Here is a 27,627-nt window from a genome sequence, read left to right as displayed (position 1 = left end):
GCCACCCTTTTAACTGTCAACTGCACATCCCCGCTGACTTGGGGCTCTGGAGGGAACCAATCAAGCCTGACCATCCTCAGAGAAGTAGCCATCTACACTATGGTGCAGCACCAACATATGGTGACCATGTGCTCTCCAGAGCTGCATAAATAAATCCAAAGGCTCACAGCAGGCTACATTAGAGATGAGATGGTCACTGCAGAGGAGCCCTCCACAGGGCTGGCGACACCTTGATTAAGAGAAACTGATCTGCTCCTTTATGAGCAGCTCCAAGTTTACTGTTGCTTAAGGAAGAAAGTCACAAAAGAAAAGATAGCAGATGGGTTTCATTTAAAAGCAATCAATTAAAACAGCTGGACCACGTAGCTGGTCCCCCAAGAAAGGGGCTGGAGGTACAACAACTAAGAGCTCAACTCTAAACGTAGTGATTCCATGGACTTGGCTGTCTTATGTCCTTCCCGTCGCCAGGGCTGTGAAAGTGGAGCATGAAGAGACCAAGGGCATTCGCTACCACTCACATCCAGGTATACCACCTTGTCAGTGACAGGCTTCCGCAACCTGCCTTGGAAAGCTGTGGCTGCGGAGCCCAAAATGAAGGTGTCAGCACCGAGTCTAGGTCTCTGATGGCTCTACTCCAGAAAGGTGCATGAAGAGGTCTCCAAGCTCCGTCACGTCGACATCCTCTGTGCTGGGGACCTGCTGGGTTTCTCGGTTCTCGATAAAATCCCAAAGCCGCACTGAGTTGAAGAACTGCAAAAACAGCCAAAAAGCACACCTGGGTCAGTGGAGATGACAGCAAACTCTGAGTACCAGCTTGCTTTGCTTTTGTTGACCCCACTGCTCTGCTGCCAAAGCTATTAGGAGGGGTCTGGGCAGTAACTAGAATTATCCCAAAGCTTCCCTAACCAGCTTACCCTCACAGTGCCTTCAGAACTCAGCTGCTTCCGAGGTTTCTCTGGCTCTGCCAGCCGCCCATCAGGGTAAGCATGGCGGTAAAGGCACTTGCTTCCAAAGGGGCAGGTCCCCTTGCCTTGTTCAAAGTATTTACATGCCTTTTTCCTGAAAAGCACACACAAAATAAATGAATGAATGATGAAAGAAGCAGAGCTGGTGGAAAACTGAAGTTCAGCTAGTCTTACTGCAGCCCCACCTGTGACACTGGGGGAAACCTAGGTTAGTAGAAGTGAAGTGGGATTCTGATTTCCAAGCTGGACAATGCTGCTGGGATGCACTGCATGGAGGCTGTAGTGCTCAGAAGCAAGGGCAGCCCTTCTCCCAATCCCAGCAGCTCCAGTTACTCTGCACTTGGGCCAAGTGAGGCTTAGTTACTCCAGGTGCAGAGTTCTGAAACTGATTTGCGAGCTCTGCTCAAGTCTCCCAAGTGAATTTAGTTCTTTCCTCCTGGTCAGGAATCCTGTCACAGCAAGAGGCAGCCTAGTAAAGCATGTCTTAGATGCTAAAGCTACAGGTACCTTCTACTTTTAGAACCTATCCTAACTCTTCCTTGTCCCTTTGGCCGCCTCCATTGTTCTGGGATTTTATTTTTTTATAGCTTGGACATTAAGGTCTCTCAGGGTCCTTCAGTAGCTTCAGAACTGCCTTCTCAGTGGGCATGGTGGCCTACATCTATAATCCCAAATCTCAGGAAACAGAAGCAGGAAGGTCGCCACGAGTTTTGAGGCCAACCTAGTCTATAAAAAGCTCCAGCCAGTCAGGGCCCATATCAAAACAAACCCCTTGGATGGTGGTGGCATACACCTTTAATCCCAACACTCGGGAGGCAGAGGCACGAGGATCTCTTATGAGTTTGGATCTCTGCGTTGATGCCAGCCTGGTCTACAGAACTAGTTCCAGGACAGCCAGGGCTACACAGAAACCCTGTCCAAAAACAAAACCAACCAACCCACAAACGAAAACCCTGCCATCCCTAGGCTCCACTCTCACATGGCTTTCCCTTTTCTCCTCCAGCCCTATCTATCTGCCTACAAAAGTCAAAAGCTCCACCTTGGTTACCTCACTTGGTGTTCTCTGCTCTCACATCCATCTAAGCTATTGACAAAACTCTCAAACCCATTGGCCCTCTAATTTTCACTGTTCCATTACCAGGGACAGTCGTGTCTTCCTTGACACCCCCCCCCCCTTTTCCACTAGTTAGTCTCCAGCCTAGCCCACAAGGACAGGGTATTCAGGACCACATGGCTTTCTTCTTGCACCCAAGGTGGCCCCAAGTGCTTCCTCTATTCTGGCATAAGGCACTAATGAAGAAATCTGCCACCACACTGGCCTATCACACTTTGATGAGAGATGATCTCACCCATCTCTGTTCCCTGGTGGCACTTGGCAGAAGTTCCTGTTCTGGAGACTGCTCAAGAACATCCACCAAAGGGACACACTGCCACAGCCAGGCAAGGTCAACAGTAGTGGAAGGCCTTCTAAACAGCAAAGCAACTTTCTAAGCCCAGCCAGCTCTGTCCTGCTGCATCCGCCCTCTTGTGGATGGACAATCATATGACACAGGGGAAAATGGTAAAGTGGGTAAATATTAGGTACAGTGATATTTCATTTGTATTTTAATAAATAAAGCTTGCCTGAAGGTCAGCAAGTAAAACAGCCACCCTGGTCAGCCTTACAGACCAGGCAGTGGTGACACACACCCTTAATCCCAGTAGCCACACTAGTCTGCCATAGAAACCAGGCGGTAGTGGTGCACACCTTTAATCCCAGCACTAGAGAGGAATATAAGACAGGAGGAGACAGCTCTCAGTCAGTCTCATTCTGAGATTCCTGAATGGAGGCAGGATCACCATTTCTGACTGAGGTAGAGGTGAGAGCCACTGACTGGCTGCTTTGCTTTTCTGGTCCAGGTTGAATCCCAATATCTGTCTCTGGGTTTTTATTAATCGTGCTACAATGAAGCTATAGTAATTAGATAAATACAAAAACTTGCAAAACAAATAATAGGTAAAAAGCAAGAAAAAATTGATTTTTGGCTAGTTATGATGGTGTAAGCCTTTGATTCTAGTTCTGGGATGACAAAGGCAGGTGGATCTATGAGTTCTAGGCCAGCCAAGGCTACACAGTGAGAGTGGGTCTCAATAAAAACAACAGAAGAAAAAAGGAGCAGATGGGGATGGGGTAGATGGGTGAGGGGAGGGGTGTGAGGGGAGGAGGGGAAACTGGTAGGTATGAAGAATAAACAAAAAAAATGTTATTTAAGTAAAAAAAAACCTTTAAAAGTGAGCTTTAAATGGCAAATCTGATGTTGCCATATGGGCTTTGTAATAATGTAAACAGAACATACATTTTTTTTTTTTTCGTTTTTCGAGACAGGGTTTCTCTATGGTTTTGGAGCCTGTCCTGGAACTAGCTCTTGTAGACCAGGCTGGTCTCGAACTCACAGAGATCCGCCTGCTTCTGACTCCCTAGTGCTGGGATTAAAGGCGTGTGCCACCACCGCCCGGCTCAGAACATACATTTTATAAGGCAATAGGAATATTCTGTGAGAATATTCCTTTTAAAAAGAAGCCAGGCATGGTTATACATGCCTGCAATCCTATCACTAGGGCAGCTGAGGCTGAAGACTGAGGTCAGAGCAGGCAACAAAATGTGCTGCCATGACAAGTACGCGGGGGTCACCTCTCATCTGCACTTCAATTAAGGCAGGGCGCCTTTGCTTTATTCACTTGACTGCTCAGTGTTTTCCTTTCCTAGAGTATGAGCTGTGTGAGGCTGGCACTGTCAGCTTGAGGGATGTGTCCCCTGCAATGGACAAGGCCTGTGAGATGGCAGATCCTCAACAGGTACTTGTTCAATGCTTGGACAATCAGAGCAGTCAAATTAACCTCAGCACCAGGGCTCATTGTAGAACTCGTCTGCTTCCTCAAGGCTTTGCTCAGCTCTGCAGCTCAGAGCCCAGCAAAGTGCCTGACAGGAGTAAGAAGCTCTGATATCCATCCACGGGGTCCACACTCTTGGGAAACCTGAAGATTGACAGAAGCTCAAACCACACCCAGCCATGGAGGTACCAGAATCCCCAATGAAATCAAGGCACTTACCCCATTCCCTGTTTGAAAGCTTCAATCAATTCATTCTTTTTATTCTGATCTTCTACCCAGTACACACTTGGAATCACAAACTCTGATATCACACGGCACTCTGGACAAGACCTGAGGAACAAACAAATCAAGTTTGTAAGGGAGAAAATAAATCATGAATCCTTTGCACATTCCACTCCGAAATCCCTTGCTCAAATGTATGGCCAGAGACATAAGCACCATTATCTAAGAGCAGCTTGTGCTGATGAAAACATTCGACTTAATAAGAAACAGAGATTTGAGGCCGGGCGGTGGTGGCGCATGCCTTTAATCCCAGCACTCAGGATGCAGAGGCAGGGGGATCTCTGTGAGTTCGAGGCCAGCCTGGTCTACAATAGCTGGTTCCAGGACAGGCTCCAAAAGCTACAGAGAAACCCTGTCTCAAAAAAACAAACAAACAAAAAAAGGAAAGAAAGAAAGAAAGAAAGAAAGAAAGAAAGAAAGAAAGAAAGAAAGAAAGAGAGAGAAACCGAGATTGGCGCATTCATCTGGGATAGCCAATAAGCACACAACAATACTCATTATTCCCAGTGTACCGAAGACGAGATGACAGTGAGATACACTTTACTCCTGTAAGTGTTGGAGAGGATGTAAAGAAACTGAAATCTTTATCAGCAGCTAAGAGTAGGAAATGGCTTCAGTTAAAGGCCAAGCTACCGTGAAGCTCCTGGGATCTACATGAGTGCTCACTAGCTAGTGAACAGGTTACAAGCTGTTCTCAGAGAACTCACCCACACAGCATGCTCATCAGGGGTGGCCCTGGGAACATTCGCTAAGGCAAAGGCCATGTAAATGACAGGCAGAGTAAGGGATTTGTAGAGAAAGAACCTACGCTGGAGGCTGCCTGACAGAAGACAACAGGACCGGACAGGTGGCAGTCCAGGTTGGGGATGATGAAGTTTCTAAAACTAGGCTTCATGTCAGCAGCAACTGGAAAGTACTGGGCACGGCAGTACTGTACTCTCAGTGAAGCTGCTGCACACACGCAAGTTCCCCAACAACATGCACCAGGTATTAGAGAGTGGAGGGGAGCCATATCCCAAGGGAGAATCAACCCTGTTATTAAGGTAAAAAGCCCCAAAGCACAAAAATGTTACAAAGCAACTAGCCTAAAGCAAACACGACTGTCCTGAGTTCACCAGGTCTACAAGACAGAACCCAGCCGGCAACAACTGACAGTTTTGCAAATTCCAACATGGAGAGACAGGTAAGACAGGCAGATGGGCTCAAGAGGGTTGACGTGTGCAAGCTCACAGCTGGGGCCTGAGCTCTAGAGGGCATTAAGTCCCCATGGCCACAGAGAAACCCAGCTGCACTCACTTTATGATTGGGTTTTCAAACTGCTTTGCACATCTCCACTGGCGGATGCAGGACAGACAGTAGGTGTGGCTGCAGCTGGAGAGAATGCCAAACCTCCTCTCAGAAGCAGATGCCTTCTCCAAGATCACCTCCATACAGATGCTGCACACTTTGTCCTGGCTTGCCTGGAAGGCAAAAGCCTTTTCCATCTCGTGTTCAAATGTCGACATACACATCTGAGGACGACAGGGAGGAACCCAGGAGTTGCTCAGTTACATAGTCACAGGACCGTGTAAAAATAGTACCCATAGTCCCTGAATTCAGGACACAAAGATCTGACCACAAAGTGGACCTCAAGCCACCTTGTCCTTGTCCCAAGTTCCCTAGTAGGATATGATCACTACCAGCTTACAGCCATGGAGTTCTACAACTCTTAGATCACTGTGGGAATTGCAGCATTCATGAGCACTGGGTCACAGGTCTCCTGGCTCTTCTGGATGGCATGCCTATTCTATGCCATACCAATCCAGTAAATGTTAAGTAACTGTGACCCAGCTGAGTGAATTCAAGTGAATGAAGGCAGATGAGAAGACCCAGACCCCTGCTTTGAGTGAGTGCACACAGCAGTGCCCTCTGCACACGAATAAAGAACAGAACCAATCTGAGTTCCACAGCTTGCTAGCCCACTGCCCCATGGAGGCTGGACTGCCAGGAATGCTGTCTGCTGGCATGTGCATTAGCAGCCCTCCCGGGACATAGGCCTCCTCTGTCAAGAGAGGTCATGACCATTTTATCCCACTGGGTAATTACCACGTCCTTACAAGAGGTGACCTGGACTCTAACACTGTAACCCTGGAATGAGCACAGCCTAATGTGAGACAGCCTCTAGCTACCAGGGACATTCACAACTTTTCAACACTTGGCTCCAAGAGTCCATGATAAAAGGGACTAAAGAGATGGCACAGCAGTTAAGAGCTCTTGTTGCTCTTCCAAAGGACTTGCATTTGGGTTCCTACTCTCATTGGGCAGGTTCAACAACTGCCTCTAACTCCAGTTCAAGATTCTACACCTCTCTCACCCTATAGGTACTCACACGCTTGTGCATACACACACAGACACACACAATTAAAAGAAAAGTCCATGATAAAGGTTTTTCAAAGTTTCCAAAATATTGGCTGCCTGGAGCCCCACCACAGAGATGTGTAAAGCTAGGGAGGGAGGGGGAGAGACTGGGTGCTACATGGTGCAGAGGGCACGCACAGGCGCACGCACTCCTGAGTGGGGACTGCTTTCTATACTTTGCACACGCACTCCTGAGTGGGGATTGCTTTCTATACTTTGCATTTTACTCTGAGCTTTCTCAAAGAATGTACTCAATGTTCTGTGAAATGAACAAATTGAAGCTTCTTTTTAAAAAATTATTTTTCAGCCGGGCGGTGGTGGCACACGCCTTTAATCCCAACACTCGGGGAAGGCAGAGGCAGGGGGATCTCTGTGAGTTCAAGGCCAGCCTGGTCTACAAGAGCTAGTTCCAGGACAGGCTCCAAAGCTACAGAGAAACCCTGTCTCGAAAAACAAAACTATTTTTCTTTTTAATTTTTATTTCATGTGCTTCCATGTTTGCCTGCATGTATATCTGTGTGAGAGTGTGGGATCCCCTGTAACTGGAGTTACAGGCAGTTATGAGCTGCCATGTGGGTGCTGGGAATTGAACCCGGATCCTCTTGGAAGAACAGCCAGTGAGTGCTCTTAACTGCTGAGCCATCTCTCCAGCACTACTTTGCATTTCTTAAAGCTTAATGATTTATCTCATCACTATTACTCGTGTGTGTGCGTGCGCACATGTGTATGTACACGAGGTTCTTGTGGAAGTGAGAAGAGCATATCAGCAGTGGGCGCTGGGAAGCCAATGCTGGTCCTCTGCAAGAGCAGCAAGTATTCTTAATTGCTGAGCCATCCTTCTTTGTCCTAAATAATCAAAAAACTGATAAAACGGCAACAGGAAAAGAACTTGGAAACAGTAAAACTAAGTCAGATACACAACACAGGCATTCTGGCAGAAAGATAGCTGTGAGACTCCTGACTCTGTCCCATGGTACATTCAGGTTTCTTAAAATGAGTTCATGCTAAGGTTTTCAAGTTACCTTCTCATGAGCTTTTCTTTGTTCTGGGTCAAAGGGGTGCAGGACTTGAAGCCTGCAGATCTCACACATGTCCCCATGCAGGTAGACACAGGCATCTCCAAACCGGCACTCCCCAGCAGCAGCATAGGGACACAACTGCTGCTCACTGCTATAGGAGCTGCTGGCCTCCAAGTCGTCCAGGCCACTCCTGATGGCATCTAGATAGGAATGGGGCTTCGTCTCTGGGCTGGTCTGAGGGTCACTGCAGCCACCTGGATTCTTCACTGTGCTCGGGAGAGTCTTGTCTTCAGCCAGGCCAGTGAGATCTCAACACAAAATGCACACATACACACATGAGAACAGGCTCACCTTTCATGTAGGTACTAGTCCAAATTAGGAACAGTTAGAGAAAAGTAGACCACAGAACAACAGTGCAGAGGCTGGGAGATGGCCCAGGCAGTCAAGGGCTGGCCATCCAGAACAAAAGAATGAGGTCTTTTTATACAGAACGCAAAGATGTCAACATACAGACCATTTAATGCTTAAACCCCAAAACATGAGATCCTGAGGGGAACAAGCCCAAGAGCTAGGAAACTTTCCTGAGGCCCAGCAGCACAAAAGCCTTTACCACTTGACGACTTCTTTCTCACAAACCTGGTCTCAGCCCAAACCCCTTCCTTGCTCTGTGTCTGAAAATGCTCCTAAACAATCACTACCAGGACATGACATCAAACAAGAGAAAAGTGACATGTCTCTTGCATAAAATGCCAGCTTCAGTGTGGCATAGCTTTAATCCCAACCCTCAGGAGGGAGAGGCAGGTAGATCTCTAAGTTCAAGTCCAGCCTGGTCTACAAAGAGTGTTCCAGGACAGCCAGGGACATAGAGAGAAACCTCGTCTCAAAAGACCAAAAACAAGCAAAACAAAAAGACCCAGCTAGCTTCAAAATGAAGAGCGTCTCATCAGTGGGTGACCCCTGTAAGAGGCAATTTCACAGTGAGAAAAGACCACTCTGACGGGCCCAAAGTGGAGCTCAGCCCAGCTGTGGAGATGCACCTCTGAACCTCTGCAGCCTGTTTTCAGGTCAACTCTGGGTCCTGGGGTGCCAGGAGCTTCCTGATGAGGAGGCATGGCAGCAGCACTAAACCACACATTCTGCTTTCCCAGAGGCAGCAAAGGCTGCATTCACTCACTGCGGTCTCTGAGCACCAGCATCTTCTTCTCCCGCTTCCCTGGTTCATGCAAATGTGTTCTCGTAACAGATGTGGCGATGTCAGGAGAAGGGTGAGGATTGGGCAAGCTCGAGGAGGGCACAGGGTGGGGTGCAGGGCCTACAGCTCCACCTGCTGCAGCTGGGGTCTTCGTATGGTCATATCTGAACAAGACATAGCAATGTATCATGGTCATGCAGGCCCAAATACCTTCACCCCCCACCCCAAACACTACCTATACTCCCAGCCACCAACAACTGGACTCACTGAGGTGGACAAGGGTCTATCTCTGTACTCTTAACTAGAAAAGTCTTTTGGAGTCATTTAACCTGCTACCTATACCCACAGCTAAGTGTCCCAGTAAGACTGATAGGAATCCATCCACTGTCCAGGTCATCTAAAGAGAGCCTTTGACACTTACACTACCAGGAGGCGTTTTGGGTAGGAACTCCAGGATATACTACCTGGAGTGGGTGGATGGGTCGGGGAATAGCAGGTGGCTGACTCAAGCTCTAGAGTTCTGCACACAGCAAGGACTAACTGGGGTTTGGTCTGTTCTTCAAGTTATGGAGCATCTCAGTGTTGTCCCGCCCGGAGCAACATGGGCTGTGTGTGCATGAACGCCATTAGCCTCCACAACAGAATCACTCAAGCACGAACTGGAAATGGCTTTAAAATAAATGGCATGCCACCTTATGACACAAAAAAACCCCCGATGAGGAGACAGGCTGGTGTGATGTGGGAGTCTCCTCTGTATGCTGTGAATACCATTGGTTAATAAAGGACTGCTTTGAGCCCATAGCAGAGCAGGGCAGAAAGAGCTAGGCGGGGAAAACAAAACTGAATGCTGGGAGAAAGGAGGCAGAGTCTGAGGAGAAGCCATGGAGCCGCTGCTGGAGAGGGTCGTGCTGAAACTTTGCTGGTAGGCCATGACCTTGTGGTGATGCACAGATTAATGGAGATGGGTTAAATTAAGATATAAGAGCTATTTTGTTTTGTTTGTTTGTTTTGGTAGAAAAAGACAAGATCTCCTGAGTAAATTGGGAGCATAGGGACCTTGGGGGAGGGTTGAAGGGGGGAGGGGAGAGGTAGGAATGGGAGCAGAGAAAAATGTAGAGCTCAATAAATATCAATAAAAAAAGTATATAAAAAATGTAAGAGTTAGCAAATAAGAAGCTAGAGCTAGTAGGTCAAGCAATATTTTAAATAATATAGTTTCTGTGTGATTATTTTGGGGCTGAGCAGCCAGGAACCAACAAGTGGCCCTACCAACACGGGTGGCACTGGAAAAGTCTATGGTGTGTTATATAGGGTTTAAAAGAAAAATACCAATTACTAATATTCTAAGTACAATTTTAAGTTCAAAACTTCCCCTCATTAAGACCACGCTCAGGAAGTATGTATATGGCATACACCTGTGTTCCCACCACTGCGGTTAGAGCAGAAGCTCAAAGCCAGCCTTGGCTACATAGCAAGTTTGAAGTCAGCCTGGGAGACATAAAACTGCTAACAAAACCAAACACAAGCCCCATTCTCCACACACAGCTTCACTTTAGTAGCCACAGTTGTGGCAGCCTTACCTGCAGCGTGAACCATAGGCGCAGTAGCCCTTCTGGTAGTACTTGCAGATGGTGGATGGCTTGCTATTCGCCAAGTCATGTGAGAACAGGCACTGGCTGCCTTCGCGACACACGCCATGCATAAAATACCTGAGGAGACAAAGAACAGCTGAGTCACGCCTTGGGGAAAGCGGCATTCTCAAGAACTACATACCAGCCCCGCCCATATTGTGCTCTTTTCCTTGATTCTAAACAAAGTGATTTTCCATGCACCACAATGACCCAAGACTAGCTCTTCGGAAGAAAAACGATTTCAAATGTCTCTATATTAGGGGCTGGAGAAATGTTTAGTGGTTACTAGCACTTGCTATTTTTGTAGAGGAGTCAGTCTCTGTTGCCAGCACCCATATCTTAGCTAATATCTATCTGAATCTGATGCCCCCCCCCCCTTCTGGTTTCTTTCATCACTGCATGTGTGTGGTGGATAAAAATACATGCAAGTAAGCATTCATACACAGAAAATATCTTTCAAAAACCCGTCTACATGGATAAGCTCTTGATTTATGTTAAACATATGAGATACAAGTTTCACAATTGGGAAGACATGTTAGGAAAACCCACTCTCCCCACCCTCCCAGAGCTCTGGGAGTTAAAAGATGGCTGACTGGGCTCAGGCCAGGTCACAAAGCCCTCTTCCCTATCCTTGCTGATTCACCTGTTAATGTGGAGAGAACACCACCTACTGCTTCATGAAGTTGTTACAGTCAGCCCCAGAGACAGTGTGGGCGTCAGACAACATAAGTGATGCAGGGCATGGTGGCACACGCCTGAAATCTTATCACTCTTATGACACTGGGGATTTAGCTCTGTTCGTAGGATGCTTGCCTAGCATGTTCTAAGACATGAGTTCCACTCCCAGCACAGAATAAATCAGATGTTGTAGTACATGCCTAGAGTCCCAGCACTCAGAAGAGCCAGGAGGATCAGAAATTGAAGGTCATCCTTAACAACATAAAAAATTTGAAGCCAGCTTAGACACGAGATCTTGACTTAAAGAAAAACGGCTGATGGTGGAGGTGAACAACTTTAATCTCAGCACTAGGGAGGCAGAGGCAAGGAGATCTCTGTGTGCTTAAGGCCAGCCTGATCTACAGTGAGTTCCAGGTCAGTCAGGGCTACACAGAGAAAACCTGTCTCGAAAAAACAAACAGAGGTCTAGAGCAGTGATTCTCAACCTGTGAGTCATGACCCTTTTTGGGGGTCACATCATCATATATCCAATATATCAGATACTTACATTATTATTAGTTAACAGTAGTAAAATTACAGTTATGAAGTAGCAACAAAATAATTTTATGGTTCATGTCATCACAACATGAGGAACTGCATTAAAGGGATGCGTTGGTAGGAAGGTTGAGAATCACCAGTCTAGAGAGATAGCTCAGTGGTTAAGAACTCTGGCTGCTCTTCCAGAGGACCTGGGTTTGATTCCCACCCAACACCGACATGGCATTACAGTTCCAGGGGGACCTGACACACAGGCTTCCTCAGGCACTGCATGCATATGGTGCGCAGTCATACATACAGGCAGATCACATATAATATACACATACAAATAGAAGTAAAAAGAAAAGGAGAACCAGAGTGTACACTGGGCACAAGGGATAGTTCTGGGATGGTGGACATAACAACATATATTCAAACTTAACTACTGATAACACTAAAAAAACAAAACAAAACCAGGGCTGGAGAGATGGCTCAGAGGTTAACAGCACTGGCTGCTCTTCCTGCATTCACAAGGTGGCTTAGAACCATCTATAATGAGATCTGGTGCGCCTTCTTCTGGCCTCCAGGCAGAACATTATATTCATAATAAATCTTAAAAAAAAAAAAAGCAACTTTGACACACTTCTAACAAGTTTCTGTAAGTTACAGCTCAATAAACCCTTAAAGACCTGGGAGGAGGGGAGGATGGCTAGAGAAGCAAGCAGAACACAAGGGGTATGGTTGGTAACCAGGTGGTCATCACATCTGGTCATCAGACTTCAAAATATGGTAAAAGATATAAAAGACATTTTTTGAGACAACCCACTAATGTCTTGAGTATGAACTAGGCCATGCATGGTCCATACTCAAATACATGGTCATACTGGTAAAAATGAGCATTTATTGAGGCTGGTAATGTAACTGGGCTGGCAGTGTGTTCACCCACTATGCAGAAGGAGCATCACTGGGAGTGGCAGTACTTGTGTGCTGTCAGCTCTGGAGGGGGAGCAGTTCACGGTCACCCTTGACTACAAAGGGAGTCCATGATGACCCATGCCCTAAGTTCAAAAAAAGAAAGTTTATTGACACAGAAATTGAATACAGCTGAAAAGAACAGATTATTGCTGTGAAATAACCCTTCTGTACACTATGTGGATATATGGTGCGGGAGAATTATCTGTATTCTGTCAATCATGTATTTTAATAAAACACTGATTGGCCAGGCGGGAAGTATAGGTGGATCAACCAGACAGGAAGTAGAGGCGGGGCGATGAGAACAGGAGAATGATGGAAAGGAGGAAGCCCATTCCTCCCAGTCCAGCCCAGACCCCTGAAGAAGCAACATGTGAGCTGCCCTGCTGAGAAAGGTACTGAGCCACATGGCTAACATAGATAAGAATAATGGGTTATTATAAGCTACAAGAGCTAATAGGAAGATTGAGCTAATGGGCCAATCAGTTTATAACCTAATGTAGACTCTGTGATTTTCCTTGGGGCTTGCTGGCTGTGGGGTACAGGGCAGGACAGAAACCCCAAGCAGGCCCTCATGTTACAGATATATGTTGCTATGATTGGCTTAATTAGCAAGCTGACTGGCCAATAGCTGAACAGGATAAAGTTAGGCGAGAAAGTCAAACTGAGAATGATGGAATGAGGAAGGGTGGAGTCAGAGGTGTTGGCCAGTCAGTTGGACACACAAAACAGGATATGAGTGCCAGAGCATAGATTAATAGAAATGGATTAAAGTTGTAAGAGCTAGTTAGGAACAAGCCTAAGCTATTGACCGAGCATTTATAATGTATATTAAGTTCTCCAAATCAGTTATTTGGGAAGCTGCTGTCTATTATTTGAGAACTGGTGGTCAGGACAGAAAAACTTCACCTACAGATTATAAAACTGCATACAGCCAGACATACTGGCTTACACCTTTAAAGATCAGTAGTGCTCAGAAGGCAGAAGTAGGCTGATTTCTGTGAGTCAAGGCCAGTCTGGTCTACACAGCAAGTCCCAGATCAGCCAGGGCCACAAAGTAAAACTTGTCTCAAAAAGACTAAACAAAAGATGGGTGTGATAGTGCAAGCCTTGGATCCCAGCACTCTAAATCAGGTTCTTTATATAGAGAGAGATTATACTCAGTATAGATAGATAATCTTCAACCTCCTTGAAGAGCTGTAGAATATGGCCTTTAATCTAACTCAGAGTTTTGTGGTAGTGAGACACAATTGCTCCTGGCAACACCGCTCTATTCCCGAGAGAATGTTGAGCACCAAAGACACTCCACCTGGAGCCTTTCTTTTTGGCAGAACTGGCCTTGGGGCAAAGAAATGCCCATACCTCAACAACTGACAATCTCTGTGAGCTTAAGGCCAGCCTCATCTACAAAAAGAGTTCCAGGACTATTACAGACAAATCCTGTTTCGAGAAACCAAAAGCAAGCAAACAACAACAAAACCCCAAAAACAAATAATAATAATCCATGCACAAACCCCACAAAAGCAGAATGGAATATTATTCAGCCTTAAAAGGGAAAACATTCCCAACTCAAAACTCCATGAGTGCTACGTGACACAACAAATCCATGTGAGGTCTCTGAACAATTAAGTTCACCAAGGGAGAAAGGAGAGACCGTTGGCAGTTAAGGGGGAGACTGGAGTTCAACACGGTATTTTTGTTTCACAGGCTGTGCCCTGGAGATTGCTTACACAACTGTGAATGTACCAAAGCCACAGACCTGTGACATGCGTGCCCTGGCAAAGGCTAAGCTATCTAGATTCACTTTAGCATATGTTTTTAGACTCTCTGCTCCTATGATGCACACCATGAGCAAAAGCAATGCGAGGAAGAAAGGGCTTATTTCAGCTTCAATTCTCAGGTCACAGTCTAAACGCTGATGACTGGCCTGCTCATTGTTTTCTTATACTGCCCAGGGGTGGCACTGCCCACAATGAACTGGACTATCCACATTAGTTACTAATCAAGAAAAAGCAGCAACAGGCTTGCCTACAGGCTAATCTAATGGCCACTCTAAAGACCATGTAACTCTAGTTTTAGTTAAGTTGACAAAAAACCAAAAACCAAAAATCAACAACAACCAGGACATACAATAGTCTTTAAACTGTCTACGATAAGGGTCACTTACAGAAGGGTTAAAAAAGAGGGTGGGACAGATTCAATGCAATGCCCATCAAATCCTAGCAAAATTCTTCAAAGACGTCGAAAGAATGGTACTTAACTTCATATGGAGAAGCAAAAAAAACAAACAAACAAACAAACAAAAAAAAACCGAAGATAGCCTAACAATCCTGAACAATAAAAGAACTTCTGGAGGCATCACAATCCCTGACTTCAAACTCTACTACAGGGCTACAGTACTGAAAACAGCCTGGTATTAGTATAAGAACAGAGAGGAGGACAAATGGAACCGAATAGAAGACCCGGATATTAATCCACACATCTTCGAACACCTAATTTTTGACAAAAAAGCAAAAAATATCAAATGGGAAAAAGAAAGCCTATTTAACGAGTGGTGTTGGCATAACTGGATAGTAACATGTAGAAGAATGAAAATAGACCCATATCTATCACCATGCACAAAACTCAAGTCCAAATGGATCGAAGACCTCAACATAAAGCCAGCCACACTGAAACTCATAGAAGAGAAAGTGGGGGGCTGGAGAGATGGCTCAGTGGCTAAGAGCATTGTCTGCTCTTCCAAAGGACCTGAGTTCAATTCCTGGCAACCACATGGTGGCTCACAACCATCTGTAAAGAGGTCTCGTGCCCTCTTCTGACCTGCAGACACACACACAGACAGAATATTGTATACATAATAAATAAATAAATAAATATTTTTTTAAAAAAGAAGAGAAAGTGGGAAGTACACTTGAACGCATTGAAACAGGGGATGACTTCCTAAATATAACCCCAACAGCACAGACACTGAGAGAAACAATTAATAAATGGGACCTCCTGAAACTGAAAAGCTTCTGTAAAGCAAAGGACACGGTCAACAAGACAAAACAACAGCCTACAGAATGGGAAAAGATCTTCACTAACCCCACAACCATCTGTAATGAGATCTGGCGCCCTCTTCTAGTGTGTGGGCATACATGGAGGCAGAATGTTGTATAATAAATAAATAAATAAATCTTAAAAAAAAAAAACAGTGATGACAATTTATGCTGGACAGGTTGTGGGGTAAAGAGAACACTTTTGCATTGCTGGTGGGAATGCAAGCTGGTACAACCACTTTGCATGTCAGTGTGGTGATTTCTCAGAAAATTAGAAAACAACCTTCCTCAAGACCCAGTAATACCACTTTAGGGTATATATCCAAAGAATGCTCAATTGTGCCACAAGGACACGTGCTCAACTATGTTCATAGCAGCTTTGTTTGTCATAGCCAGAACCTGGAAACAACTTAAATGCCCCTTGACCAAAGAATGGATAAGGAAAATGTGGTACATTTACACAATGGAGTACTACACAGAAGAAAAAAAATAATGACATCTTGAATTTTGCAGAAAAATGGATGGAGCTAGAAAACATTTTTTAAAATAAGATTTATTTATTTACTGTGTATACATTGTTCTGCCTGCATACTAGGAGAGGAGAACAGATCTCATTATAGTTGGTTGTGTGGTGCGGGAGAATTGTCTGTATTCTGTCAATCATATTTTGAATAAACACTGATTGGCCAGGCAGGAAGTAGAGGCAGGGCGATGAGAACAAGAGAATGCTGGAAAAGAGGAAGCCGATTCCTCTCCCATTCCTGCCCAGACCACAGAGAAGCAAGATGTAACCTGCCTGGCTGAAAGGTATTGATTGAGCCATGTGACTAACATAGATAAGAATAATGGGTTAATATAAGCTACAAGAGCTAATAAGAAGACTGAGCTAATGGGCCAATCAGTTTATAATTAATGTAGACTCTTGTGTGATTTTTCTCTGGGACTAAATGGCTGGGGGACCAGACAGGACAGAAGCCCCAACGAGCCCGGCCCTCATGTTACAGTTGTGAACCACCATGTGGTTGCTGGGAATTGAACTCAGGACCGCTGTCAATGTGGACATGCTCTGATCCACCTCTCCAGCCCTAGAAAACATTATTTTGAGTGAAGTAACCCAGACACAGAAAGACAATTATCACATGTACTCACTCATAGGTGGTTTTTAAACATAAAGCAAAGAAAGCCAGCCTACAAACTACAATCCCAGAGAACTTAAGACAACAATGTGGACACTGAGACTCACATAGATTTAATCTGCATGGGAAGTAGAAAGTAGAAAAAGACAAGATCTCCTGAGTAAATTGGGAGCTTGGGGACCTTAGAGGAGGGTTAAAGAGGGAAGAGGAGAGGCAGGAGGGGAGCAGAGAAAAATGTAGAGCTCAATAAATACCAATAAAAAAAAAAGAGAGAGAGAGGGTGGAGAGCTGGGCTTTGGTGGTGCACGCCTTAGTCCCAGCACTCAGAGCTCTGAAGTTCAAGGTCAGTCTGGTCTACAAGAGCTAGTTCCAAAAGGCTGGGTCCAAAGCTTCAGAGATAACCTGTCTCAAAAAAAAAAAAAAAAAAAAAAAAAAAAAAAAAAAAAAAAAAAAAAAAAAAAAAAGGAGGAGGGTGGGAAGAGGAAGTGGAGAATAAACTCAATATCTCAATATATAAAGGGGTGAAAACTTTAAAAGCTGGTGAGACCAACAGTAGACTGGTGGAATCTAGGCCATCATGTGTTTTCCTTATTTCAGCACCTGCACTTCCCAACTTTTCTACTGTGAAACAATACACTGGTTTCTACAATGTGTCTGCTGAGAAACAATACACTGGTTTCTACAATGTGTCTGCTGAGAAACAATACACTGGTTTCTACAACGTGTCTGCTGAGAAACAATACACTGGTTTCTACAACGTTTCCACTGTAGTTAACATTGATGCTGCTCATAAATGACTGAGTGCAGTGTAAGCTATTTAGTTCAGTCTTATTCAGGCACCCCTAGCTCTTATTAAGGTCTAAAAAGGACTAAGAAGACTAGAAGATCATGCTGCATGGCAGACAATGTCCAGAAAGAAAGGGCAGAGAGGTGAGGTGTGGGCAGGCCTGCTGGACTGGGAACCGCGCTACCAGTGCTCACCAGGCCACCTTAGTGTCAGCTCTAACACTGCTGCTCAGGCCAGGTTTTCTGGAGACCGCAGAACAGCCCATACTGTGGGGCCAGCAGCCTGCAGGCGTGTACTGCCTGAAGAAGGTAAAATATCCCTTTACCAAAGACTCAGAAATGCTTTTCTATAGCAGCTTTATTGGAAAAGAATATTTTAAAATTTACATAAGAACACATGGGTCGGGCACTTGAGATGCTGAAGAGGAAGATGCCAGGCTAATGCCAGAATGACTACAAATAACACCTTGTAGAAAAAAGAAACACACACACACACAAGAAATTTCCCTCACCAGCCGAAGTGGACCAGCAGATCTGATTCTGAGCTGATTGAATTGATCCTGGACCAGCAGTGCTGCTACTGGCCTGCCTGGTTTACCTTGCGGCCCTCCCTTTGGTAAAGAATCCTTTGGAATTAACCTTTGGGTAGAGCCTCCTCACATCCCACAGTAAGAACCTGAGGAACACATGAGGTGAGGAAACATAGAAAGGAGGATCAGTGACTATGCTCCATCTTAGCCTAAACTTGTGAGAGGAACATTTTACAAACCAGGAGGAAAATGGGAGACCTGAGCTCAGGGAGGCAAGCGGACCCACAACTTGCTCTGTCCACGCCTGTCCATGCCACCCAAGAACACTAATTAGAATATGCCTGTCTCCTCCTACTCCTCACAGTCCTAAAGCCCAAAGACTAGATCCCTGAGCATGTCCACATTGACAGTGTTGGCAAATGCAATGGCTTAGGGTTAGGAGAGCTGGCTAAGCCAGAAAGGCAAAGAACAAAGTGCAGACAGTCCAGCACCTGGTCTTCTCCATGGTAGGGACAGTGGACCAGAGGAGAGCGATGGGGCTGGCAGGCTGCTGAAAATCCCCACTCCTGGTATGAAGCAAGTTTGTATCTTCACCTGTTACCTCCACAAAAGCAGGGGAGTTGGCTAGGCCCACTTATCCCGTCCCCCGAATCTGATGAAAGGGACAGCAATCTCACCATCAGAATCAGAGTCCACCAAGATCAGAAATTGAAAGCTGCCTGGACTTTTCTAGGAAACATGAAAATTTCCCCAGATTTCCAAGGAAACATGTCCCAAAGCAGACAGTGCTTAGCAGCTTGCTAGAAGGCTGATTTGAAAAGAAAAGGAAAAGAATGGAGGCTTGAAGACGAAGCTCATGGAGTGCCCGTGGCATTCAGAGGCCCTGGGCTCCATTCTTAGCAGGCAGGGATGGGGCACAGAGAGCAAGCCAGGCCATGGAAAGGAGTCAGGTCTGAGACTGATACCTCTCGGCTAACCTAAGAACAGCCTTTGGCTTCTAGAAGCTGCTGGTATAGTCCAAGTCCCTACACTGACTTAAGAATTTCTCACTGTGTCTCAACTGTGTCATGGTGTGGTTGATATTAAGTCTATTTCCTCTTGGGTCTGGAAGGTTGGTCACAGGCAGAAGCTGCTCTGGCCCCACACTGCACCTGACCTGGTACCTCCGGTGAGAAAAAGTGTTGTGTGCTTCTCTGCAGGGGTAGAAGCAGCCCTCTGGACTCCTGCTTACCCTACCTGGCTGTGTATCCTTCCTAAGCCAGTGTAACAGCCTTGGTCTGGAGTCTAGCTGTATGCTAAAATACTATAACACCATGACTCTAGCCAGTCTCCAGGTGTTTGGGTGGGTAGTCCTGGGACTCTTCCAGACAAGATATTCCATATCTAAACAGTTGGGTAATTCTTTCTATTTTCTGAGACAAAGTTGTTATATATTGCCTCAGCTGACTCTGAACTCGCCTCAGACTCAAGTGGCTGAGAGGATAGGCATACCCCAACACCAGGCTTGGTAATTCTTTGAGAAATGCCACTCAAGACAGCAGTGGATCAAGACATGATGGGACACACCTGTAATCCCAACACTTTCCCTGAGTTAGGGACTATAAATTGGATAATAGTTTGGGCCAGAGAAATGACACCCAGTCTCAACAAAACAACACAAAATGACTATAATATATTGTAACCATCCACAAATTGGAACTTTGAAGGCACAAAAACAACCTGGCACAACAGTCCAACCTGCAGTGAAGAACAGGATTGGCAAGCTCTAACACATGGTAGCAGTCAAGTTCAGAATGGTTACAAAAGTAGAAGGCCGGGTATAGTATACCAAGCCTTTATCCCAGCACTTGAGAGGCAGAGGCCAGCCTGGCCTACACAGTGAGTTCCAGAGGATAGTCAAAGCTACATAGCGAGAGCCTATCTCAAAACAACTACAAAGCCCAGGGAGCTAAGATAAACACTTGACAGTCTTCTGGAAAAGACCAAAGATTTCCTTAGTCAGAGTAGAGACTACCAAAGGTTGCCTGTTCTACCAGACAGACGACAGCAGACTGGCTACAGTGCAAGAGCACATAACGATGAGTTTTCAAATCTGACTGCTACCTACCCAAACAACACTCAGCAACCAGTCTTCCAGATCTCCACAGCTTAAAACCAGAACTCAACAGCAAAACAAATTTCAGAAAGCACACAAACACATGGAAATGGAACATTGTCCACCTAAATCACCACTGCATCAAGGAAGAAACAAAGAAAGAGATCAAATACTTCCTAAAATTCAATGAAAATAACTGCTCAACATACTCAAACTTTTGGGACATAATGAAAGCAGTGCTAAGAGGAAAGTTCATAGCACTAAATGCCTACATAAAGAAGCTGGAACGCTCCTCCATTGCTGGTGGGAGTACAAATGGTACAGCTGCATTGGAAATCAGTTTAGCGATTTCTCAAAAAATTAGGAAACAACCTTCCTCAAGACCCAGCAATACCACTTTTGGGTATATACCCAAAGGATGCTCAACCGTACCACAAGAACATGTGCTCAACTATGTTCATAGAAGCTTTGTTTGTCATCGCCAGAACCTGGAAATAACCTAAATGTCCCTCGATCAAAGAATGGATAAGGAAAATGTGGTGCATTTACACAATGGAGTACTACACAGTGGAGAAAAATAATGTCATCTTGAAATTTGCAGGCAAATAGATGGATCTAGAAAACATCATATTGAGTGAGGTAACTCAAGACCCAGCAAGACAAATATATGTACTCACTCTTAAGTGGCTTTTAGACAAAGCAAAGAAAAACCAGCCTACAATTCACAATCCAGAGAACATAGACAACAAAGAGGACTCTAAGAGAGACAGACATACATAGACCTAATCTACATGGGAAGTAGAAAAAGAAAAAAAAATCTCCTGAGTAAATTGGGAGCATGGAGATCATGGGAGAGGACGGGGGGGGGGGGGAGGAGCAGAGAAAAATATATAGTTCAATAAAAACAATTTTTTAAAAAAGAAAAAATAATATGATGAACTGAAAAAAAAAAAAACTGGAAAAATTCCACACTAGCAAGGTAACAGAACACCTGAAAGCTATAGAACAAAAAGAAGCACACTCATCCAGAAGAAGCAGATGGTGAGAAATAATCAAATTGAGGGCTGAAAGCAATAAAATAGAAACAAAGAAAACAATACAAAGGATCAATGAGAAAAAAAGCAGGTTCTTCAAGAAAAAAAATCAACAAGACTGACAAACCTTTATCCAAATGAGAGACAGAATATCCAAATAACAAAATCAGAGACGAAAGAGGGACTATAACACCCTGGAGGAGATCCAGAGAATCCAGGTCACACTTCAAAATCTGTACTCTACAAAACTAGAAATGTTAAAGGAAATTGAGAATTTTCTGGATAAGTTCCACATGCCAAATTAAATCAAGACCAAATAAACAAATTAAATAGATCTATAACCCAAAAGGAAATAGAAACAATCATCAAAAGCCTCCCAACCAAAAAGACCCAGGGCCAAATTGTTTCCGTGCAGAATTCTACCAGAAATTTCAAAGAAGAGCTATACTGATAGTCCTCAAATTGTTCCACACAATAGAAACAGAAGGAACATTGTCAAACTCTTTTTATGAGGCTACAATTATCCTGATACCTAAACCACACAAAGACAGCTAAGAAAGAGAATTATAGGCCAATCTCCCTCATGAACAGTGATGCAAAAACAATAAAATACTGGCAAACCGAATCCAACAACACATCAGAAACATCAGCCATCTTGATCAAGTTGGCTTCATTCCAGAGATGCAGGGATACAGGTCAACATGAAAATCGGTTAATGTAATCCACCATATAAACAACTGAAATAAAAAACCACATGATCATCTCATTAGATGCTGGAAAAAGCCTTCGACAGAATCCAACACCCCTTCATGATAAAGGTCTTGGGGAGAACAGGGATGTAAGAAACATTCCTTTTTTTTTTTTTTTTGGGCAGGGAACCCTGATGACTCTTTGGGCTGACGAGGGAGGGGGACTTGATTGGGGGAGGAGGAGGGAAATGGGAGGCGGCGGTGAAGAGACAGAAATCTTTAATAAATAAATAAATTAATTAAAAAAAGAAACATTCCTAAACATAATAAAGGCAATAAATATACAGCAAGCCAACAGCCAACATCAAACTAAATAGAAACTCAAAGCGATGCCACTAAAATTAGGAACAAGATAAGGCTGTCCACTCTCTTCATAGTTATTTAATATAGTACTCGAACTTCTAGTTACAGCAATAAGACAACAAAAGGAGATCAAGGGCATACAAATTGGAAAGAAAAAAGTCAAACTTTTGCTATTTGCTGATGATACAATAGTATATATGTAATCCCAAAAATTCTATGAGGGAACTCCTATAGCTGATAAACACCTTCAGTAATGCTATAAGATTAACTCAAAAAAAAAAAAACCAGGAGCCCTCCTATATACTATATACTAATAATAAAGGGGTTGAGAAAGAAATCAGAGAAATATCATCCTTCACAATAGCCACAAACAATATAAAATATCATATGGTAACTCTAACCAATCAAATGAAAGACCTGTATGACAAGAACTTTAAGTCTTTGAAGAACTAAACTGAAGAGGATATCAGAAAATGGAAAGATCTCTCATGCTCATGGATAGACTAACATAGTAAAAATGACAATCTTACCAAAAGCAATCTACAGATTCAATGCAATACCCATCAAAATCCCAGCACAATTTTTCAAATCTTGAAAGAACAATATTAAATTTCATATGGAAAAACAACAACAACAAAAAACCCAGGATAGCCAAAACAACCCTCTACAATAAAGGAATATCTGGAGGCATCACCATCCCTGACTTCAAGCTCTATGATAGAGTTACATTAATGAAATCAGCTTGGCATTGGCATAAAAACAGACAGGTGGACCAATGGAATCAAACTGAAGACCTTGATATTAACCCACACACCTATGAACACCTGATTTTTGACAAAGAAGCTAAAAATATAAAGTGGAAAAAAGAAAGCAGCTTCAACAAACGGTGCTGGTATAACTAGATGTCGACATGTGGAAGAATCCAAATAGGCCCATATCTATCACTATGCACAAAACTCAAGTCCAAATAATCAAAGACCTCAACATAAATCCATCCACACTGAACCACAAAGAAGAGAAAGTGAGAAGCAGCTTTGAATGCATTGGCACAAGAGAACACTTCCTAAATATAATACCAGTAGCACAGACACTGAGAGCAACAATTAATAATGGGACCTCCTGAAACTGAAAAGCTTCTATAAAGCAAAGGACATGGCCAACAAGACAAAACGGCAGCCTACAGAATGGAAAAGATCTTCACCAATTCCACATCGGACAGAGGGCTGATCTCCAAAATATACAAAGAACTCAAGAAACTTGACATCAAACTACCAAATAATCCAATTAATAAATGGGGTACAGATCTAAACACAGAATTCAACAGAAAAATCTCCAATGGCCAAAAGGCACTTAAGGAAATGTTAACATCCCTAGTCATCAGGAAAAAGGAAATCAAAACTCTGAGATACCATCTTATACCAATTAGAATGGCTAAGATCCAAAACACGGACGACAGCTTATGCTGGAGAGGATGTGGAGTACAGGAAACACTCCTCGATTGCTGGTTGGAGAGCAAACGTACGGTCACTGTGAAAATCAGTATAGCGATTTCTCAGAAAATTAGAAATCAATCTACCTCAAGACCCAGCAACACCACTCACTTTTGGGTATATACCCAAAGGATGCTCAGTAATACCACAAGGACATATGTTCAACTATGTTCATAACAGCATTATTCTTGCCAGAACCTGGAAACAACCTAGATGCTCCTCAAACGAAGAATGGATTAAAAAAAAAAAAGGGGGTATATTTACACAGTGGATGGAGTAGTAACTCAGCAGTAAAAAACAATGACATCTTTAAATTTCCAGGCAAATGGATAGAAGTAGAAAAAAACCATCCTGAGTGAGGTAACCCAGACCCAGAAAGACAAATACAGTGTATACTCATTCATAAGTGGATACCACACATAAAGCAAAGGACTACCAATCTACAGTCCACAACTCCAGAGAAGCTTGAACCCTCTTCCAAAAACAGATGAAAGCAGATGCAGAGATTTACAACTGACCACTGGACCGAGCTCCCGGAGTACAATAGAACTGAGAGAGGAGCGATAATATGAACAAAGGGGTCAAGACCATGATGGGGACACCCACAGAACCAGCTGACCCCGAGCTAGTGGGAGATCACTGACTCCAGACTGACAACTGGATAACCTGTATAGAACCAAACTAGGCTCCCTGAATACAGGTGACAATGATGTGGCTTGGGCAGCATATGGGGCCACTGGCAGTGGGACCAGGATCTAACTCCAATGCATGAACTGACTTTGTGGAGCCCATTCTCTACAAAGCGATAACCTTGCTCAGCCTAGGCACGGGGTGGGGTGGGGGGAAAAGCCTTGGTCCTGCCTCAAGGAGGTGATGGGACAGACTTAGATGACCTGGGGGGGGGGCTTACCCTCTCTGAAGAATGAATGGGGGATGAGGTGGGGACAGGTGGTGGGAGGAGATGGAGGGAGGGTTAACTGAGATTGGTATGTAAAAAATAATAAAGAAAAACAAAGACAAACAAAAGCTCTGAAATATCCTTTAATTGAGCACGAGCTATGAGACTCAATACTAGCCATCACACCTGCACCACTCTGAAGCTGAGCTTAGGGAAAACATGACAATCCTGAGGTTGTTTCACTGTCCAGTTGACAGAGCACAGGCTGCAAATCACTGGAGAGACAAGTCTCTGGCCAAGTCTGTGAGGGATCATCCAGATTAGGCCAACAGAGGAGGAAGACCCACCATGAATGTGGTGGTGCCATTCCTTAGGCTGGGTCAAGACGGAATTAAAAAAGAGTGAGCTGAGCACCAATAGTCATTGCTCTCATGCTCCTCCTATCACATGACTCCCCCTTCATCACGAACTGTAACCTCGACCTGTGATCAGAATGAATATACCCTTTCTTCACTAAGCTGCTCTTGTCAGGTAGAGCGCAACCAATACAGCACCACGTTCTGTATGACTTGCCAGGGCTGCAGAAAGAAGCCCGCAAACACCAGTTAGCCCGTCAACAGAAACTATTCTTTCCCAGAAACAGCCCTTAGGACCCTCTTACTAATGAGACAGAGCTTACGGATCAGGTTATCTCCAGATACAAAAGAGAAAACACCAAAAAGGAATCAAAATGGCTTGACTTAAGATTTTTGTAGTCATACATCTTAGGAAAGCCTAAGCGGTGGAATTAAACCATAAAGCAGTCAGGTGTGGTGGTACACACCTTTAATCCTAGCAAGGAAGGGCAGAGATTGGCAGATCTGAGTTCAAGACTAGCTTGATCTACACAGCAAGTTCAAGGACCGACAGGGCTACAATAGAGACCCTGCCTCAAACAATTGTCAAAACCATAAGCGAGCAATTTTGTAAGTTATTTTCAAAGGGAGGTGGTGGCACATGCCTTTAGTTATTGCACTGGGAGGCAGAGGCAGGAGGATCTCTGAGTTCAAGGCGGACCTGGTCTTTGGAATGAGTTCCAGGACAGGCTCCAAAGTTACACAGAGAAACTCTGTCTCAGAAAACAACAACAAAAACAAATGAACAATAACAACAACAACAACAACAAAAAACCAAAGCAAGCAACCAAAAAGAACCAAAAAGGTCAGGCGGTGGTAGCGCACGCTTTTAATCCCAGCACTTGGGAGGCAGAGGCAGGCGGATCTCTGGGAGTTTGAGGTCAGCCTGACTTACAAGAGCTAGTTCCAGGACAGCTAGGGTTGTTACACAGAGAAACCCTGTCTCAAAAAGCCAACCAACCAACCAAACAAACAACAAAAACCCACTAAGTTATTTTCAAAGTAGCCCACATCAGAGGTAGGACACTATGATAGGAACATTTTCCTCCTGCAAAGAGAAAGTGTGAATACATGCACATTCCCCCTCAACAAAGACATTTTAGTACCAATGATCCACAAGGCTGTGACAGACTGTCTCAAAGTCTCTGTTGCTGTGATAAATCACCATGACCAAAAGCAGCTTTGGGAGGAGAGTTCTCATCGCTAAAGGAAATCAATAAAGGACTAACAATGAGGCCCTGGAGGGGCACTGCTGACTGAATCGCTCAGGCTTTCCTACAACACCCAAGACCACAAGTCCAGGGGTGGCACCACCCATAGGGAACAGCCTAGTCTGGTAGGAGCATTGTATCAATTCCCCAATGACTCTGGCTGTCAAGAAAACAAAACTAGCTAACACACAGACACTAACTGCAGTTTTCTGATAACTACTTAACATAAGCCACCTGGGCCCTGGGTATCTGGCTCAATTAACCCTTATATCGAATTCAAAAAGAACTCTTCATAAAGGTGTTGTAATGAGAGGCAACAAGGGAAGTAAATGGAATGTTTATCACATAGCCAAACTACATCTCTGCTTCTTTTCGTTCTGTCTTTTGTTGTTTGTTTTTCGAGACAGGGTTACTCAGGAGTACGGAACCAGTGCTAGAACGCACTCTGGACCAGGCTGGCCTTGAAGTCACAGAGACCCGCCTGCCTCTGCCCCGTCGAGTGCTGAGATTAAAGGCATGTGCCACCAACGCCCGGGACATGTTTCTTAATTCACTGAAACCAACTGAAATTTTTGTTAGCCGAAGCTCCTCTATCAAAAATGCTTGGGCATGTCTTATTTTTTTTTTTGTAATTTAGAGTATTTTTATTTACATGTCTTGCGGATAGCACAAGAGTCTAAACATGGAATTCATCGTATACACATACCCTGAAAATTTTAAACAGTATTTCCGATAATTTTTGTTTTTAATATAACAAAATATTATGGTGTGGAATTTTCCACTTGTAGTACCATGTCGGCACTCAAAAAGCTTGGAATTTTGAAGCATTTCAAAATTTGGATTTCCACATTCGGGATGCTTACAAGCTGTACTTCCCAAGCATGCAAACCCACAGGACTAAAGCCCAAGAACAGCCACAAGCTCGTCACCGAGTTATCGACGTTGCTACTCAACCCAACTATTTTAATTTCAAAATAGCAGTCACAAGAATAGCTTTCTGGTTCTCCACCTCGTCTAACAAGCCATCCATCAATGTTGTCTTTCTGCTCCTAAATGGGTTTCGTTTTGACCTCTCTCGGTGGTCTCGGTTTCATCTCAGGATAAGGAATGCGACCGGCCCGGGTTTCCCCGCAATCCCTCCCGGCTCACTCTCTGCAAGCCGCCGCTGCAGATGCTCTGGCCGCTCCAGCCTCTCCTCGGCCTTTGGGTTCCTGCGTGTTATTCCCGCTGTACACGGCCCGCCACAGTCGGGCTCGGCCCCTCACCTCCCTCCGGCAGCGCCCAAGGCCCCGCGGCGCAGCGCACTCACCTGCAGGTGACCTGTTTGGTGCTCATGGCGGCGGGGACACGGGCTGGAGTCGCACTGAACTCTCAGGGCCTCTACCGCCGCGGCCCAGCCCGGCCCCGCCCGCGCGCGCAGTTGCGTCACTCTAGCGCGC

General features: G+C 44.6%; 1 protein-coding gene across 1 annotated transcript; it reads right to left on the bottom strand.

Annotated features, from left to right (window-relative positions):
* Positions 1-308: 308 nt before the first annotated feature.
* Mkrn2 (makorin ring finger protein 2) lies at positions 309-27,627 on the bottom strand. Its single transcript, XM_050148635.1, has 8 exons — positions 27,498-27,627; positions 10,307-10,435; positions 8,709-8,890; positions 7,538-7,842; positions 5,415-5,629; positions 4,056-4,166; positions 915-1,059; positions 309-750 (listed from the first exon to the last, which is right to left on the bottom strand). The coding sequence occupies exons 1-8, from the start codon at positions 27,521-27,523 to the stop codon at positions 613-615; spliced, it is 1,251 nt and encodes a 416-aa protein (XP_050004592.1). The 5' UTR covers positions 27,524-27,627; the 3' UTR covers positions 309-612.

The sequence above is a fragment of the Alexandromys fortis genome, unplaced genomic scaffold, assembly GCF_014885135.2.
Source record: "Alexandromys fortis isolate MF-2015 unplaced genomic scaffold, M_Fortis_MF-2015_v1.1 scaffold_59, whole genome shotgun sequence".
In the NCBI taxonomy this organism is placed as follows: domain Eukaryota; kingdom Metazoa; phylum Chordata; class Mammalia; order Rodentia; family Cricetidae; genus Alexandromys; species Alexandromys fortis.
This window is presented reverse-complemented; position numbering and strand designations above follow the sequence as displayed.